This window comes from Fukomys damarensis, unplaced genomic scaffold (genome assembly GCF_012274545.1).
Source record: "Fukomys damarensis isolate Sample0158 unplaced genomic scaffold, DMR_v1.0_HiC HiC_scaffold_4, whole genome shotgun sequence".
NCBI lineage: Eukaryota > Metazoa > Chordata > Mammalia > Rodentia > Bathyergidae > Fukomys > Fukomys damarensis.
The window spans coordinates 15,460,094-15,477,409 of NW_022900916.1; the positions used below are offsets into that span (position 1 = coordinate 15,460,094).

General features: G+C 38.6%; 1 protein-coding gene across 1 annotated transcript in view; it reads right to left on the bottom strand.

Annotated features, from left to right (window-relative positions):
* Positions 1-17,316, bottom strand: part of Dock4 (dedicator of cytokinesis 4) — a 433,388-nt gene that overhangs the window by 187,743 nt on the left and 228,329 nt on the right. Inside the window, exon 10 of the mRNA XM_033755915.1 lies at positions 591-672. Coding sequence (XP_033611806.1) covers positions 591-672 — 82 coding nt within the window. The remainder of the gene's footprint in view (positions 1-590; positions 673-17,316) is intronic.

Here is a 17,316-nt window from a genome sequence, read left to right on the forward strand (position 1 = left end):
AAAAAAAACATGCTAAAGGAAATAAAGTAACTGTGAATGGTGGTATTCAAAATTCTGGCTATAGATGTAGTCTGGGTGTTACTGACAGTGATTTACCAAAATTATTTTTTTTTCTCTCACAATAATTTGTTTCTCCTAAGCAATATGAAATACATATAGTCCTTGTTTAATGACCAAGTTCTGTTCTGGAACTAGGTGATTAACTTCATTGGTCACTAAATGAGGCACTGTATGTACTGTGTACATTGCAATATTCAGAACAAAGAAATGGTCAAAGGAAACTCCAAGTAGATGACTCTGCTCTTAATCGCATAACTCTTACATGCAGTACTGTAATGTATAATAGAACATGCAACTACAGGCTGTACTACACAGTACAATCAGCAAAAATTATAGTACTGTACTGTAGAAGAAGCCACCACAAGGCAACAGTGCACCTCACACTCCTGTGTTTTAAGCCGAGTGTGGGTCCTAAGTATGAGTGGGCAGTGGTAAGTCCCAACAGCACCCTTCAGTCCTAAGTCCAAACAGCTGTAGACCAGGTGGGTCATGAAACAAGAAATATATTCCAAGTAGAAGGATTCACTCACCATGAAGAGAGAGCAGTGCCGTTCTGGTTTATCTGGGGCTTTGGGAAGCCCATTTCTATTTAGTCTCAAGAAAAATCTCTCACTATAAAAGAAAAAAAAGGTTAACACTTAAAAAAATTATTTGACATTCATCCTTTTTAATTGTTCTTTATCCTGAAAGTTAAGCTCAACATTTATTAGGCCATTCACATAACTTCAAAATTGCTTATATAACTTAGGAAAGTACTGATGATAAACATTTGCTTCAATTCTGATAAAACTAGCAGAACAGCAAAACATACATATATCTGCTAAATAATTAACATTTGTGGCGGGGAGTAACTGGAGATCAAACTCAGGATCTTGTGCTTAAGAGGCAGGTGGTGGCACAATGAGCTACATCCCCGGTTCCAAAATAATTAAGTTTTAAAGCAAGAGGATAGGTTTCTAAGCCAGCAATATCACTATTATTATTTCAAAAGTGGAAACCAGTGCACAAAATGAGAAGATACAGCCTAACACGTTGTTTATATCTAAAATTTGTTTCGTGTTTTGTATTATTTAATTAAAATTAAGGACAAATGACTTTTTATTATATGGACTTCTATAATTCAAAATGCAAACAGAAGTTCCAAGAAACAAAACTTGAATTTTCTTTGGTCTATAAATGAATAGATTCCAAACTTTCCACTGAACCTGAATTTCAAAATGTAGTGCCACCTATATTTAATACAAACACAAATGATGCTGTTAATCAGCCACTAATTCAAGTCAATAAACACTTATGAACACCATTTAGAGCCAAGGTAATATATGACATTTTAAAATATGAAGTGATTATAAATCCAAGAAAAATTAATCTATCAGCTACCACGAGCTTCGAATCCTAACAAAATTTCAATATCCTAATGCCTATGATAGAATCAAATAGCTGCCTGCCGCAGGCAAAGAACACAGAACCAATATCCACTGAATGTGAAACTGTCACGTGGTGCGGCCTTGGTCGGTGCTGCTTCTGCCTAGCAGCAGACAAGGAGGGAAATAGGGTGCAGGACCTTAGTAACAGGCTCGGAGCCTACCAAGTCTCTGTGTTATTCATCACTAGATCTTTGCCTTAAACAATGGCTTTTTATATAAATACATACAAGCAGAAAAGTGAGAACCATAAACAGACCTCTAAGGAAGTATATGGATTTGAATTTATTGCTGTTTTGGAAATCTGTGATCTAAATCTAGACAGATATATTTAACAGATTCAACTGGCTAACTTCATCTTTTTCTTATATTATGCCTATTCCTGACTCCTCATGTGGGAAAGGGTAACCAATACATATTTCTATGGGGTCATTTTCGTCCCTATTACCTGAGTTTTTTCTACAAAGCAGTGGCTGGGAAGGCCTGAATGATGTGAATATAAATTGCTGTAAGAATCCTCAACTGAAGCTCAATTCCCACATGGCATTATTCTGAAACGGGGGCCTGCAATGACGAATACAACTGAGGGTGCAGAGTCAATACATCTCAGCCAGTTGTCATTTACTATAATTAAAGAAAAAGGCTGGCAGGCTGGCGTTCTAGTGGAAGAAAATTCACTATTACTTCAAACTGAAGATCTGATGAAAACATATGTTCAAAAATTCATTGTGGGATAAAACAATTAAATTTTAAATAGGTACCATCATTTGAGAAGCACTCTGCTAAGGACTTCATATGGATTAGGTCTTTTATACTCACTGTGCTCTTATGGAGTAGGTACTATTATAATACATACCAATTGTATAGATGGGAAAACTATAATAAAAACAGTTTTGCCCAAGATCACAGACCTGGTGTATCACTAAGTAAGGGTTCTGTCCCAAATGTCAACTGAAAAACTCTTATACTTCATTTGAAATTTGTAGGAAAATTATTTTTGTGCTGTATACAAATATTGAGCAAACATTCTCAGAATGCTGAGATAAAGACATAGTCATTCCTGTACTTGGGCCACCCACATGACCTTGTCAAGCCAGGTCCCAAGATTTCAGGGTAAATGTTGCCCTTCTCAGGCTAACAGAAATGAAAGAAATGGGAATTCTGACTTAAAACGCTTCAGGGCAATGCCTGGTTGAAACTGTCCTTCAGTAGTTTTTTCACTTAAAAAATTGATTGAGAAAGATTATTATACTAAGCAAAGGCGAACTCCAAGATTTAAGAACTTGATTCTGCTTAGTCAAAACCACTAAGGATTAAGACTGTTGTCTGTTTTTCTTCTCAGTCTCTAGTCACTAGCTAACATACTTAACCACACTTTGTGATGTAAGCGATCTCCCACCGCCTCTATCACTGACAGTAGAACCCTGAGACCTGCTGTGTGTGAACTTCCCCTTTATGCACACTGAGACATCTGAGACAAATTCCACACCACCTCCTGACAGACTGGTTTAAGATGGTGAATACCAATATTATTAATATGTAACAGTCAATCAACATTTTAGATATTAAAACATCAATTCAATGGCTTTTCAAAACCCTATTCCATATCTGGGAATTTCATCAATGTTCTGGGAAAAAAAAACCCAAACCTGTTTTCTTAAATATCCCATTTCAGAGAAGGATCCTTTTTGCTCTGTCACAATTTTAATTTCACTAGTCTAGACAGAATACCAATTATGCAAGTATTATAGTATATCATATCCCATTTGAGAAAGAATATCAGTATGTACCAAATCCATGACATTATCACTTAGCTTAAGGATGCTTTAAAGGAAAGGTGAAAATAGACTGAAAATGATACCTTGGAGAAATAAGTCCAATATTAGAAAATAAATGTAAAAAACATTTTTATTCATTTGGTAATATATTGTTGTTATAAAAACACAATCAGTATCTCTTCAGCTTTACTGATATTGCAACTACTCAATCAGCAAATGGTTTTGGAGAAAACAAAGGTTCATGGTAATGCATTTCAGCATTTTTGGATTAGAATTACCCGCCCACACTCACAGTTCTGGAGAATAGCAGAATGTTTGCCTAACCAAGTTAATGCTATTTCCTTCTTGCACATCCTCTAAATTTTCCTATCTTACAAAGTTTTGTGGCCACACAAAAATATATTTTTGATGCTCTATCTTAAGTTTGTTTCTACTTCAACCCTAATGCAAGTGATCAGGAAACAAAATTTTTATAAACTTAAAAGATGTCCTATTACAAGACGCATATACCTCCCAGTATTTATACTTTTTTTCCTAATCATAAGAGGTTTTCCTGTTTCTTTCCTATTACACTGTGACCAACTAGAGAAGAGGCTCATAATTAGTAACCTGTTCATCTTTGGCTACTAGCTAGCGACTTCTTTTTTTGTTTGTTTGTTTGTTTTGGTACCAGGGGTCCAACTCGGGACCTTGTGCTTGCGAGGCCGTTGGCGGAATCACTGAACTAAATCCCAGGCCCTAGCCAGTGATTTCTTAATAAGACTAAATAAATTCAATCTTTTAGGGGGACAACATTCAAATAAATACAAAGCTTTAAATCTTCCCAAGGTTCGCTCTCTTCCCCATGTCCTTTATTGATAGTAGGGAAATGTAGAAAATTTCCTAAAAAGATGTTTTGAACAGTGGTACCTGACCTCTAGCTGTACAAGTCACGTTCACACTACTTCGATGTTCTGAATCATGCCATGTAATTTGGGGGGGTTTGCCCAGGATGGAACTCCAGACCTTCTGCTTGTGAGGCATGCTGTGGCACCACTGAGCTAACTCCTTGGCCCTGTCTTTTTATTTATATTTTTATCTTTATAATATTAAACATATAGTAGTGGGAAATCTACAGTAAAAATATTTTCTAATACTTTCCTCTTCTTAAAGACTAAGCAGACAGAATACATCTCAGAACACTGAGAAATGAGAGATTATCAGCAGAGAAAAATCATTATTTGTCTTCCTCAAATACCGCCATGTTCTTTCAGAGAAAATTTCACTGCAGTAAAAACTTAGTGTTCAGCTGAACTCTGTGTGAGCAGTTATAAATCAATAGTGACTAATCCTATTTTTGGAAATAAGAAAATAACAAATAATAATAATTTATTATTTATAACCTACACTCTTTCAGAAAGAATTTGAATAAAACCAAGATAATAAAATAAAACATCAATAAGTCTCACTAGCATGAATCTTTTTTTTTTTTGGTACTGGGGATTGAACTCGGGTCCTTGCGCTTGCAAGGCAGGCCACCGAACCACTGAGCTAAATCCCCAGCCCTCACTAGCATGGATTTTAAGGAAAAATAATAAAGGCGAATATGTATTCCATTCCAGACCCCATGACTTATGCCTTACAGGGTCTACTCATTTAATTACAACCACCCCCCGAGGAAGAAACTACTATAGCCCCATGTGACACAGAAAGAAGCTGGCACTAGAGATATTAGCTAAGTTAGAGTGCATGGTTGGTGAAGGAAGGTGGCATCTACAGTCCAACTATGGCTCTGAATTACAATACAACCTGTCCTGAGAAAGAACTGAGCACTTCAGCAAGGACTAGGAAAAGCAAGATTAACCATGACACAGGAATCATAGGTTTTTCATATACTTTCAATAAAATTCAGAAGTAATAATAAATGCACAAAGCCAGAAAAAAAGGCACAACATATTTGCATTTATGAAGATTATAATTGTGATCACTTGCTCAACTACATAAATGAAATTCTGAGATATGAAAAACGTGTCTCATAACGAAGAGTATGGTTTGGTAAACACCTTCTCAGGGTTGATGCAAGTACTCTGGGAAGCAGAGCAAGGATTTTAAGACTCTCTACAGGCTTCTGTTTCTCAACCTCTCAGAAGCAGATGGCTCTCAGTTGTAAAGGCCCTGTCCAGAGTCTGGGAGGCCCAGGATAGGTCCAGAAGGGTCCAGTAGCTATCTGAGTAAACCAGTCTTCCTACTATAATCTGTTGCCTTCAAAGAACAATACAACTAAAGATACTAACGGCCAACGTCAGAGATGCTGACACTTTATGTGAAATATATACACTGTAAAGATTTTTATATAGATGGTTTTTATATTTCTTCTGTGGATTCAAACCTATCTCTCTACAACCCAGCTCTCCTAAGAAGCAAAAACTGTTCAGTGATTTAATGCCTGTGAAGCCAGATGTGGTCAAAGATGCCTGAAATCTCAGCACTTGGGAGGCTGAGGCAGGAGGATCATAAGTTCAAGGCCAACACTACATAGTGAGATCCTATCTTTAAGAAAGGCAGGTTTTGTTAAGTAAAGCAACACTTCAGTGTAGCATCTTTGGAAAAGCAAAGTCAAATCACTTGTTGTGAATTTAACTATGTTATGTGTGAGAACAATAACTCTGTTTTACACTGAGCAGGTGTGCTGGGAGGCATGTCTCCTGAAGCCCAGGAGTAACAGAAGGTACAAGAAGATGGACAAGATGAGAAGGGTAATCTGGAAGGCAAGGCACACAAATGTAAGGATCTCAACAGCTTCTGAAATCTGCTTCTCCTACATCTTCTCAAGGGCCTCCTGACTATCAGTACAGGATGTTCCAACCATCTCTTACAGGAGATGAGGAAATATGTCCATTGGGCATCTGCACTGCTGAGCTAAAGGCAATTAAGAAGCTGCAGTTACAGCATGTCTTTCTGTCCTCTTTCTACCTACCTAAAAACAGGACACAGATTTACAAAGACCAAGGGTTTCTAGTTTCCTTCCACGCTCCTACAGGGCAGAACAAAGCTAACCGACGCAGACAACTTTAGATTCTGGTCAGCCTGGACATGGCACTGGAAGAACCTATATTAATAACCTTTATTAGCTACCTTTTGCCATTTATTTGCCTCCCCCACCTCGAACTGCTGCCTCTAGAGACTCTAATTCCTTTCTTCTATCTTACTTCTCTAAAAATGTGTGGCTATTTATTGAACATGCTGTGTAAGCTGGAATTCAAAGCCATCTCTTTAAGAACTGCTCATTCTCTGAGTATCTTCCATGTACACATGAAATACACGTTAATAAACTTAGGTTTTTCTCCTGTTAACCTGTCTTTTGTTTTGTTTTTTTTGTTTGTTTGTTTTTTTGGTACCCGGATTGAACTCAGATCCTTGCGCTTGCAAGGCAGGCCACCGAACTGCTGAGCTAAATCCCGGGTCCTTAACCTGTCTTTTGTTACTGAGGAATATTCCAACTGAGAACCTTTGGGGGTTGAGGGAAACGTATTTTCCTGGAGCCTGAGCCTCTCGGCTGGAAGGGCCGCCTTTTCTTGCCCAGGGGCGTTCCTAGGTGCCCTCGCCTTGGAGAGAGGAAGCCCGCTGCGCGACCCCACAGGAACCGAATGGCGTCTGGGGAGGGGCCACCCCCTTCCCCCGATGGGGCCTCAGGGGCAGCCAGCTCGGGCTGGTCCACTGCACTGTCTTCCTTCCGAGACTCCAGGGTCACGGCTTGGACGGGTCGCTCCTCCCAGGAGTGCAGGCCTCCTCTCAGCTCTCGATGGACCTGGCAACGGTCAGCTGCTCCACCTTGTAGGCCAGCTGCTGCCGCGGCGCCTGCTCGTCCTGCTGCAGGGCCCTGATGAGCTCCTCGCTGTATTTGCTGATATATGAGTAGATCTCGTTGAGGGCGCTCGGCATGTTGAACTCCGCGAGGTAGGCGTTCACGTGCTGGTCACTGACGGCGGGAAGTTTGGCGATGTCTGCGTAGTATCTCTCCACCCAGCTCTTGTAGCCGGGGATGTCCTTGGTGTAGAGTAGCTTGTTGGAGGGCGAGTCCCTGCCCAGCTGGTGTTCCGAGGTGGAGCAGGAGTCCATGAAAGTCTGGGCCCCACCGAAAGGCAGGCGTCCGTGATGCTGCCCTTGTGGATGTCGAACACAGACTGTGGGTTCTTAATGACGTTCACCCAGAAGCGCAGGGGCAGGCAGCTGCTCTTCCAGCTGTGCCGCACATCTGTGTCATGGATGCCGTGTCTGTCTGCCTGCTCATCCAGGAAGTCAAACATACACTTGATGGCCATGCGGAGGGCGCTGCTCCGGGGCACAGTGCTGAACAATGTTTCAAACACGTCGTCCACAAACTTGTTCTTCCTAGGATGAGCAGCAAAGGCCAACTCGAGTAGAAAAGGTTAAGCAGCATCATAAATCATCGAGATAATCTCCCAAAGCTGGTGCTGCCTCCAGCCAGGCAAGGTGGGGGTGGTACTGAGTGCGCTCTGGAGTGGCCACTCTACCACAGACTTTTGTGCTCGCTGAGATTCCCGCATGCAAAGGGAACACTAGGTGTTACCAGGAGGGACCCACTGTCTTTCATCCAGTATGCCTATCTTCTCCTGAGGTACTGTACAAAGCCCAGTGCTCACCAGGAGATCCTGACTTACTAGGTCAGGACAGATTGAAAAAGACACCTCTATGTTTAAAGGCCCACATATGTTAAAGGACCCCTGTTTAATAATCCCAAAGCTCAGGTCCTAAAACTGTATTTGTGACTGTCATATATACCAGAAAACAGGCAACAAATGCTTGGTATCTTAAGGTCAAAGACTTTTCCCCTTTCTTTGCAAACCACATTACCAACAAAAATGACAAAGATTTTCCTTGGCAGTAAATGAAGAGGGCTCCTCAAACAATTCTTCCTAGATAAAACTATTAATGTGCTTTCTAATTTTAAAACTAAATCCACATTAGGGTCATAAGCTCTTTTGATTAAAGGGAAATGGAAAGAGGAAGACCCTGGATAGCAGTGTTTCCATAGCAGTTTACCAAAGGAGGAAACAGGCTGTGTTTTCTTTTCTTAATATTAACATCCAAGTCCAGATTCATTTCACAGGCACTTCTGTGTTGCTGCAGTACTAAGCCACAAATACTTCGAGGACAGTATGAAGGATGGGTTCAGCTGAATGGCATAAAAAGAGAGAAATTTTTAAGCTACACCCACATCTGTTGCTAATTTTGAATATCAAGTCAATGCTTCCTATTCAGCATGATTTTAAAATCATTTCATACAATTACTATTATTTATTTTGCAGAGAATAAAAGTATTTGAAGCAAAATACTTTTTAGGAAGGTAAAACAATGGAAAAAGGAATGCAACATTCTCTCAAAATTATAAATAAATGATGTGCACATCAGTTGCTGTTTCTTGTTGCTAGAGCTAACACCAAACTAACTAATAAATTAAATAAATTGTTTTGATTGTTAAGAAAGATCACAATGACTCTTAAGTTCAGAACTCTTGGGATTCTAGAAACCTCAAAGGTTACTTCCAGTAAATCCTTAGAAAGGAAAATCCTGTGTCACTAAATGACTTATGAAAATTCGACACTGGAGTTTCAGAGAAATAGGAGTTGAGAATTCAACTGGAAAAAAAGTTTGTCAGGGAAGTTGTGAAAAATAGGCATTGATAGGATCTAGGTCAACAGAAATAGGGACCATGAAATAAAAAGCCCTACATGTATGCGGGGTGTCTGTCTTATTCTTCTAGGCCCATGAATTTACATAATTTGATCATCATAAAAACTGTATTGCTGACAATTAACAAGTAAGGAATCGCTCCGATCTATAGATGGTAATTATTTTGACTTTTCTAACAAATGTTTCTTTGTTAGGAAAGCGTGTTTAATAAGAAATGCTGAAAATAAAGTAAACCTAAGCCCTTTACAAATACTCCCAATTGAAGTATGCTTTTTTTTTCTAAAAAGGCAAAGCAACCTTAAATTAAAAAAATACATAATAAAAATCCACATAATCTAAGCCCTGCAAAAACAAGGGATATTATAAATCTTTCATGCATTTATTATCTCAAAAAGATGTTCTCTTTTTAATGAAAATAAATCAAAACTAAATTTCCTTTCCAACAGCTTGCTGAAACACAATAGCTTGGTAATAGATTCTTTACATTCATCACAATTTAAAATCTGAAATCTATCTAAATTGCCATTAAACAACATTTATTAATTATATGACATATGTAGCTATATATTTTGAAAGTCAGGTGTTTTTTTAACCAGGACTTACAAAGGCTCTGTGCTGATAGGCAAGTGCTCATATGTATGAGAACAGTATACTATTTTCTGTTGAGGTCTACAATTTAGGCAAATTGAAAAGGGAACTTACACTGAACTTAGGCACAGGAAAGGCTAGGAATCTTCATTTTATATACAAAATACTTTTGCAAAATAAAAATTACATGTGGAATACCAGACAAAGGGATAGTATAGAAACTCTCGCTTTAAAAACATTCCTCTACATTTTGCTTAATGAAAGAATGACTGAACAAACCGTAGCAATTCCACAGGAATGGTGTGAAATTTATGATGCTTAACTGGAATGAAAAGGAGGTGCAGTTTCTGTTTAACTTGTAGTCCCAAATCTCCAAATGGAAATACTTAGTGGAGGATGTATACATTTACCTGGCAAGTTTAATGTACCCTTTTTTTTTTTTTTTCCTTAGCATGGCAGTGTTTGTAAATGACGGTTCCCAAGAGACAGGTGTGAAAGCACAGTTCTGATTCACAGCGTGGAACATGAAGTAACTCTATAAATGCTTCTGACACACTCAACACCTTGAGTTCCCTCCCTTATTAAGAAGCACATCCCCCCTGGAGTGGAAGGATGATAGCAAAGACTAAGACACTAATGGTGTGATCTCTTAATGCTTCCCCTCAACAGCGTGAAAGCTTCCTTTAACTGTACCATCCTCCACCCTGTGTCAAGCACTCTGCAAGGTGCTGAGAACATAAAGATGATGAGAGGGTACAGCCACATCATTAATAATTCCTTTGTCAATGTTGAATCATCTTACAACACCAATGGCACTGAATACCAAAGAAGTCCTTGGGAGGTGGTCGCTTTGTGTGATGATAGCGTTTCCTGCAGGGAACTTACAAAGCTAAATTATTCTGAATTCCCTACAGGCAGCAATCACAGGGTAGAGAAAGAAAGAGCTGACCAGAATCCTAGCAGAAAAAAAAAAGAAGAGAAAGCCACCGGCCGAGGATGTAGCTCAGTGGTGCTGTCACCTGCCTCGCAAGCATAAGACCCTGTGTTCGAGCCCCGGTACAAAAAAAAAAAAAAAAAAAGCCACCAATCTGATAATCTTTTAAAACACAGAAAAAGGGTGAATAGTCTTCTTGATCTTCTAAAATACTCCACTATTTAAGTACAAAGTCACCCAAATAAGTGTTTAGAGCTAATAGGAACTAGAAAGTCAAGGCTGAGGATAATTACTCTGTGGGCTTTTAGTATGCTGCAACTTTGAATTTCTAGCCATTTACTATTATAATACTGCAATTTGTAATTTCAAAAATATTTGGAATTGTATGGCTTTTAAAATACTTTAGAAAAAAGAGTGGATCCATGCGTGCTCTCTAGGGTGTTCTCAATGTGAATAAAGTACTTCTTTGCTCATTTGGTTTGCATTTAGATCTTCCTCCTTGCTGATTTCCATAACATCTCTCCCAATAAAGACATCATCACATTTCTAAAGCAATTATAGATTGTTTTCGTTGATGTGACACAGAAGTGTGACCAAAGGGGGGAGTAAACAAAATTGTGATTAACTCTGAAGTGACAATGATTCCAATTTTCATGCACCTGCTGGACGGTCAGATGCTGGAAGGGGGGAGGCTGGAAGGCAGCAGTGCCTTTCAATGAGAAGCCCAAGGGAAGGTCACCGTGGGTCACGGACAGGCAGACACCCACAGCGAAATCTGTGCCAGTGTGTCTAGACACAGCAGGAAGTGCTCTGGGCTGTGTGGGGTGGCCAATACTGCCACAATTCCAGGAGGGTCTCTGAAGGCCTTCCCTGTCTATTTTTGTTCTCAGGGTTGTACTCCTGGCAGGTCTGGTCAGAAGAACTTTTTCAAACATGGCTGCTACTTTGCTCTGAAGAGTTTACAATTTTTACTTAGTTTTATAACATGACTAGAAAATGAGATGTATTTTCACAATCTTTGAACATTCATAAAATAACTGCCCCTAATTTTATGTAAAAATATAGACGCTGATCTGTGTGATCATGCTGTGGTAAGCTGTAAATGATGTATGAAATGAGAAACACTAGCACGGGGCACAGAGAATTAAAAATCATATCTGCTCTATTATCTGTGTTGTGTACTATGATATACACAGAAAAACATTAACATTTATTCTTAGTCTGGGTCAAATAATTATTCTGACAGCTCTCTTCCATAAATTCTTGAAAAATTTTCCCCAGAACTGAGCCTTTTCAAAAGAAGTTCAGGTTCTTTCATTTTCTTTAGAAATGAAAAAGCTCTTATATCCTGTCGGCCTCTGAAGAAAACTACTAGAAGCTATGAATGTGATTTTTTAGTGTCTCCTCACCGTGACACAGGACACCCACTTTTCTCATTCTTTTGCAACCCTACCCCCACTTGCCATCCTTATTTCCTGAGCACTCCTGGCAAAAGTTAACCTGGGAACCAGGGTTCACTACCAATGTCAGATGTCCCTGATTGGTGGGTCCTTCATGAATGCAGCTCTTCTATTTTCATCAGTAACTTGTTTTGTGTCATGCATTTTAAAACCATTCTCTTCCAAATGTTTATTCTGAAATGAAAAATAAGGTTATATATACTTATTCAATATGATGCTTGAGAAATATATAATGCATATTGTGGAATGGTGAAATCAAGTCACACTCTTACCTCTGTGTATGTGCAAGCGTGCGTGTGTGCTTATAATACTCTCTTAGCCATTTTCAATATTATACCTTGCTATTCATTATAGTCATCTTATTGTCTCTTGAGGTCTCTTAGGTTTTTGCATATCTAAGAAGTTCTGTGTCTTTCAACCAACAACTACCTACTCCTCCCTTTCCAACCCTACGGTAACCACCATTCTATTCTCTACTTCTTTAAGTGCAATATTTTTACATTACACATAAGTGAGATCATGCAGTGTCTGTCTTATCTCTTTTACGATGTCCTCCATGTTCATCCATGTTGCTGTGACAGGGTTTCCTTCTCTGTGAAGGCCGAGTAACATTCCATTGTACAAACAACCATGTTTACTTTATCCATCCAAATGCTGATGGACACTGAGGCTGTTTCCTTTTCTCTGCTTTTGTGAACAGTGCTGCAGTGAACACTGGAATGCAGATGGCTCCTCATCAGGCTGATCTAATTTTCTTTGCGTACATGCCCAGTTCCACTTCAACACTGTATACCCATCTCATGTTCCCTAACTCCTACAATAACAAAACAAATGTTCTTCCATTTTCAAAGCAGATGCTTTCACTTGGGTCCTGGATTCCTCTGCCATTCACTCAGGATTCACTTTGGCTCTCCTGTGGGCCTTCTACTGTTGGGACACAACAGTTACTTGTACGCGTTTGGTAATGAATGAATAAGTAAATGGTCAGAGTGAATATACATTCTTACACCTGGGACTTCCTCATTTGGGGGAGGTTTGAAGGTTTAGAGTCCCTGAAAGGGCTCTTCCATGGACACAGGATTCTACTTAAGAATATAAGGCATTTCTCTCACAGTATTTTTATTGATCTTATAAATCCTATCTATTTTGCTTTATATGTGAGTCAAAGCTTATGCTTTAAAGGCATTATTATTATATTTGTATTTTACTATACAGTATTGGATAGTCTAGATCACCAGGAAAACATTCTTCCTACATTATGTCAAATATATCATCAAAGACACTATTTTCAGCTTATGTGAACACAGGTATGTTGTTCTAGGCAGAAGGAATTCAGGCTATCTCTAGGGCTAGTGAGTAGACCAAACCAATAACCTAGTCTTCTTTAAAGAAACAACAACAACAACAACAAAATGCCTGCCTTCATTGTTTTATTGCCCACATGTAGAAAACACTAATTCTTTTTTGGGGGTTGGGTACCAGAGATTGAACTCTGGACCTTGCACTTACAAGGCAGGCGGCAGAACCACTGAGCTATATCCCCAGCCCCAAGTATTTTTTTTTTTTTTTTTTTTTTTAGTTAACTCAAGTTAAGTAAGTTATCTGGTAACTATGAACACTACATGCCAGAAGTTAAACAAAGAACTTGAAGCAGGAAATCAGCAATTATTAAATTTGCTATACTTTATAACTACTGATGAAGTAATTTACAGCAAATCATGTCTGTAATCCCATTTTACCTGTTAACTAATAGGTCTCTCTAAATTTTATAAAACTGTAATGTCAGGTACCTAAAAACAATCCACAATTCCTTGAAATATATGATTTCATAAGCAGTCAAGAGCAACTACCGCACATCCCTAGTCACATCAAAGCATACTTCCTCTTCTGGTCTTTTAAAATCCTCACCTCTACAGCTAAGATTTACTAGCCAATTATCCGATATCACACATTACACTAAGAAGCTAATGCTCGAGTAGTTCCACGGGGAAAGGACTATTATTATCCCTCTTAGCAGATGGGTGAACAGCCATAACAGATGTGAATTATCTTGCCAAGCTGACAATGCTACTAAATGGTATCACCAGGATTTCAACCCAGGTCATCTAACTTCAGAGTCTGGCCACTTAAGATATTATAAAATATGCAAAACCACAGGAAGATACTCGTTTCTTGGAGGGAGAGAAAGTCACATATATGGTTCATAATGAGTCCATATTTTTAAAAAGTCTGAGCCTCACAAAATATATTCATTACTCATCTTTTCCTTAAATGTAGAATTGGAATGATATACTGCATAAAAGGTACTTGTAGAAACTATAATGTTTATATGGAAATGAAGCATTTTAAGGAAAATGAAAGTTTAACTAGATGATGTCAGGAAGAAAAAAAAAAAAACGCCTAACTTCATTCAGAATAGTATATGAATACGCTACCAACAGAAAGTAAACTTTATCTGGATTTAATTACCAGGATAAGACTTTTTCCAGAAGTGCTACTCTGCTGTTAATTTCTCAAATACAAGCCCCTGCCAGCAGCTTGCATGCTTGAACAGCCTTATGCTAAGCTGAGTACCAAATGATGACACTCAGGTTCTGTTAAATATGTTCTTGATGAGAATGAAATAAAAGTAATGAATTAGTCCCAAGACAAATTTAGAACTTTAATTAATGAAGCCTAAGAATAAACCAATAAACAACGTAATGAAACTTGTAATGGAGGACGCCAATCACCAAACTGTGCCATTTTCACTGGCCCATATAATCTGCAATCTGTTCAGATTAACTGACACCTGTCAAGGAGTGGTAAGCATTAAGACACACATCCAGAACCACGGAGCCTATGGAAAGCACAAACACCACGACTATTTCTATGACCATGTAGTGTAAAAGGCAGTTTTAAATGCAAGCTAAAGGAGAAATGTAGCATATAATGCTAAGTACTTTGATTTCTCCATATAATGAAAATTCCTATTCCCTATTATCCTCCTGCTCGGCTAGTGCACTTCCATACCCTTTCCTGTCTTCCTGCCCCTCAGCGCATGGCTAATCTCCCCATCTACAAGCTCAAGTCTGGTTCCTGACATCCCTCTCCTAAGGGGCCTTCAACCATCAATGATTTCCTTCTCTCTGGGTGTGGCCTCCCTCGATACTGGATCCTTCCGGTGATTCTCAATGACTTCAAATCTCTCTTACTCAAGTTTCTTAAGAGAATAAACCCTAGATAGTTCCCACGCTATAAACTGGTGAGAAAAAATTGGTTGGGGAAGAATATAGCGAATTACTGAAATTACAGATCATAAGAATGGGGACAGAGCAGTGACTGAGAACACTGACTCCTCAACAGATTGCCTCATTAAACTACCAACTCCCCAACACACACCAGCTGTATTACATGGGGCTAAGTATTCATCTGTGTCCCTTGGTTTCCCCATCTATAAAACTGGGAATAGTTGTAGCATCTACTTCCTACGGCTCATAAGCTAAGAGCTAACTAAGTCAATATTTTTATTTTATTTTTCATTCTATCGGGGATTGAACTCAGGACCTTGTGCTTTCTAGGCAGGCGGCAGCACCACTGAGCTAAATCCCTGGCCCTAAGTTAATATTTTTAGAAGAGTGTAAAACAGCTTGACATATTGCAATCATTATACAAGTGTTTGTTAAATGAATAAATAAAATTACAGGTGACACTGAGAACTTAAGTAGTTGTCGGCTAACTTTTATGGCTTAGCATTGGACTTTCAGCTGGAAGGGGTGGTGAAGGCCTGTAATCCCAGTACTCAGGAGGCTGAGGAAGGAGGACTAAAGTGAGGTTGAGCCAGCCTGGGCTACAGAGTGAGTCCATGGCCAGTCAGAGCTACAGAGCAAGACCCTGTCTCCAAAGAATAAAAAAGAGAGGGGAAAAAACTATTAAGTCTGGGATTTGATTTGCCACAATCTGCGGGCAAAGAGGAGGACTAACTACAACAGGGTATACTCAAGACAAGATCAGCCCTGCACCTAGATTATATCCCTACTTTCACCAAGTAAATAGGAATAAAACAATGGAACTCTGGAGATCAACATATAAAAAGGAATTTTGAGAAAATTTGAAAATGCTTACAATAAGATGAAATTCAGAAAGAAACGAAATCATAAATTCACAAACTTTATGTTAATGGAATTAAAGCATTATGGTCAAGGGAAATTCACATTTCTCAAAAGACTTTAACGGTAATGTGCAAAAGCATACCGCCATTTCTCTTCTTTATATTCCATATAGTTGGTTAAATATATTAAAGAGACCATGTATTATACATAAAATGTGATAAAGACTTTGTTAAACTACCCAGAAACACTTCAAAAGAGAAGCGGCTGCTATCTTTAAGCAATCTTTCACATTTCTAAAGTAAATGCTGAGCTATATCTTTGGTCAGTTTTCAAGCCTTTAATTTCCCATTTATTTATTTAGCTAGTTAGTTAGTTGGTTGGTTGGTTGGTTTATTGAGACAGGGTCTCACTATGTAGTTCAGACTGCTCTGGAACTTACTGTGCCGCCCAGGCTGGTCTTGCAGGGATCCTCCTGCCTCAGCATCCCAAGTGCTGGGATTACAGGCGTGCACAACCAGGCCTGCCTAATTTCCATTTAAATGATGCTGATTACTGAAGGGTGAAAGTTCATTTGACACACTATTTAATTTTCTCCAACTGCGTAGTGTGTAATACAGATTTGAAACTGGATTACCACTGTTATCTCCACATCTCATAAATCCTGTATTTACCGCACAAAAAATACTACTCCTAAATTCTATTCACACAGACCGCTATCAAGAAATTAGCGTATATTTATAGCAGTGACTAATACATAAATTAATTCACCAAATGTTATATATATTTTAAAAGAAAATTTTATGTATTTCTTAGAAAAAGAAACAGTGCTTCCAGAAAAGCAATACTCTGACATTATTTTGTTTATGAAACATCATATATGGTTCAGAATTTTTAAAAGTTATTAGTTTACTTTATTAAATACATATCTTTAAGAAATCATGGTACTTAGGGTCACTATAATTTCAGTGATTCAATTTTAATCCTCAACTGAAATGTAAAATTTTTAATTTAAAATATGACATGCTTTGTGCTCCATATTTAACATATAATTTTTAAAATTTAAAAATGTTACCATTAATTGAGTTAGATGATAACTAAAGACACCCACTGTTAAGTCTTTTCCTAAAAACTAAAGCTGGGAACAGCCGGGGGTGGTGGTGCACACCTGTAATCCCAGCACTCGGGAGGCTGAGGCAGGAGGATCACTACGAGTTCAAGACCAGCCTGGGCTACAGAGATGAGTTCCAGAGCAGTCTGAACTACAAAGTGAGACCCTGCCTCAAAAAA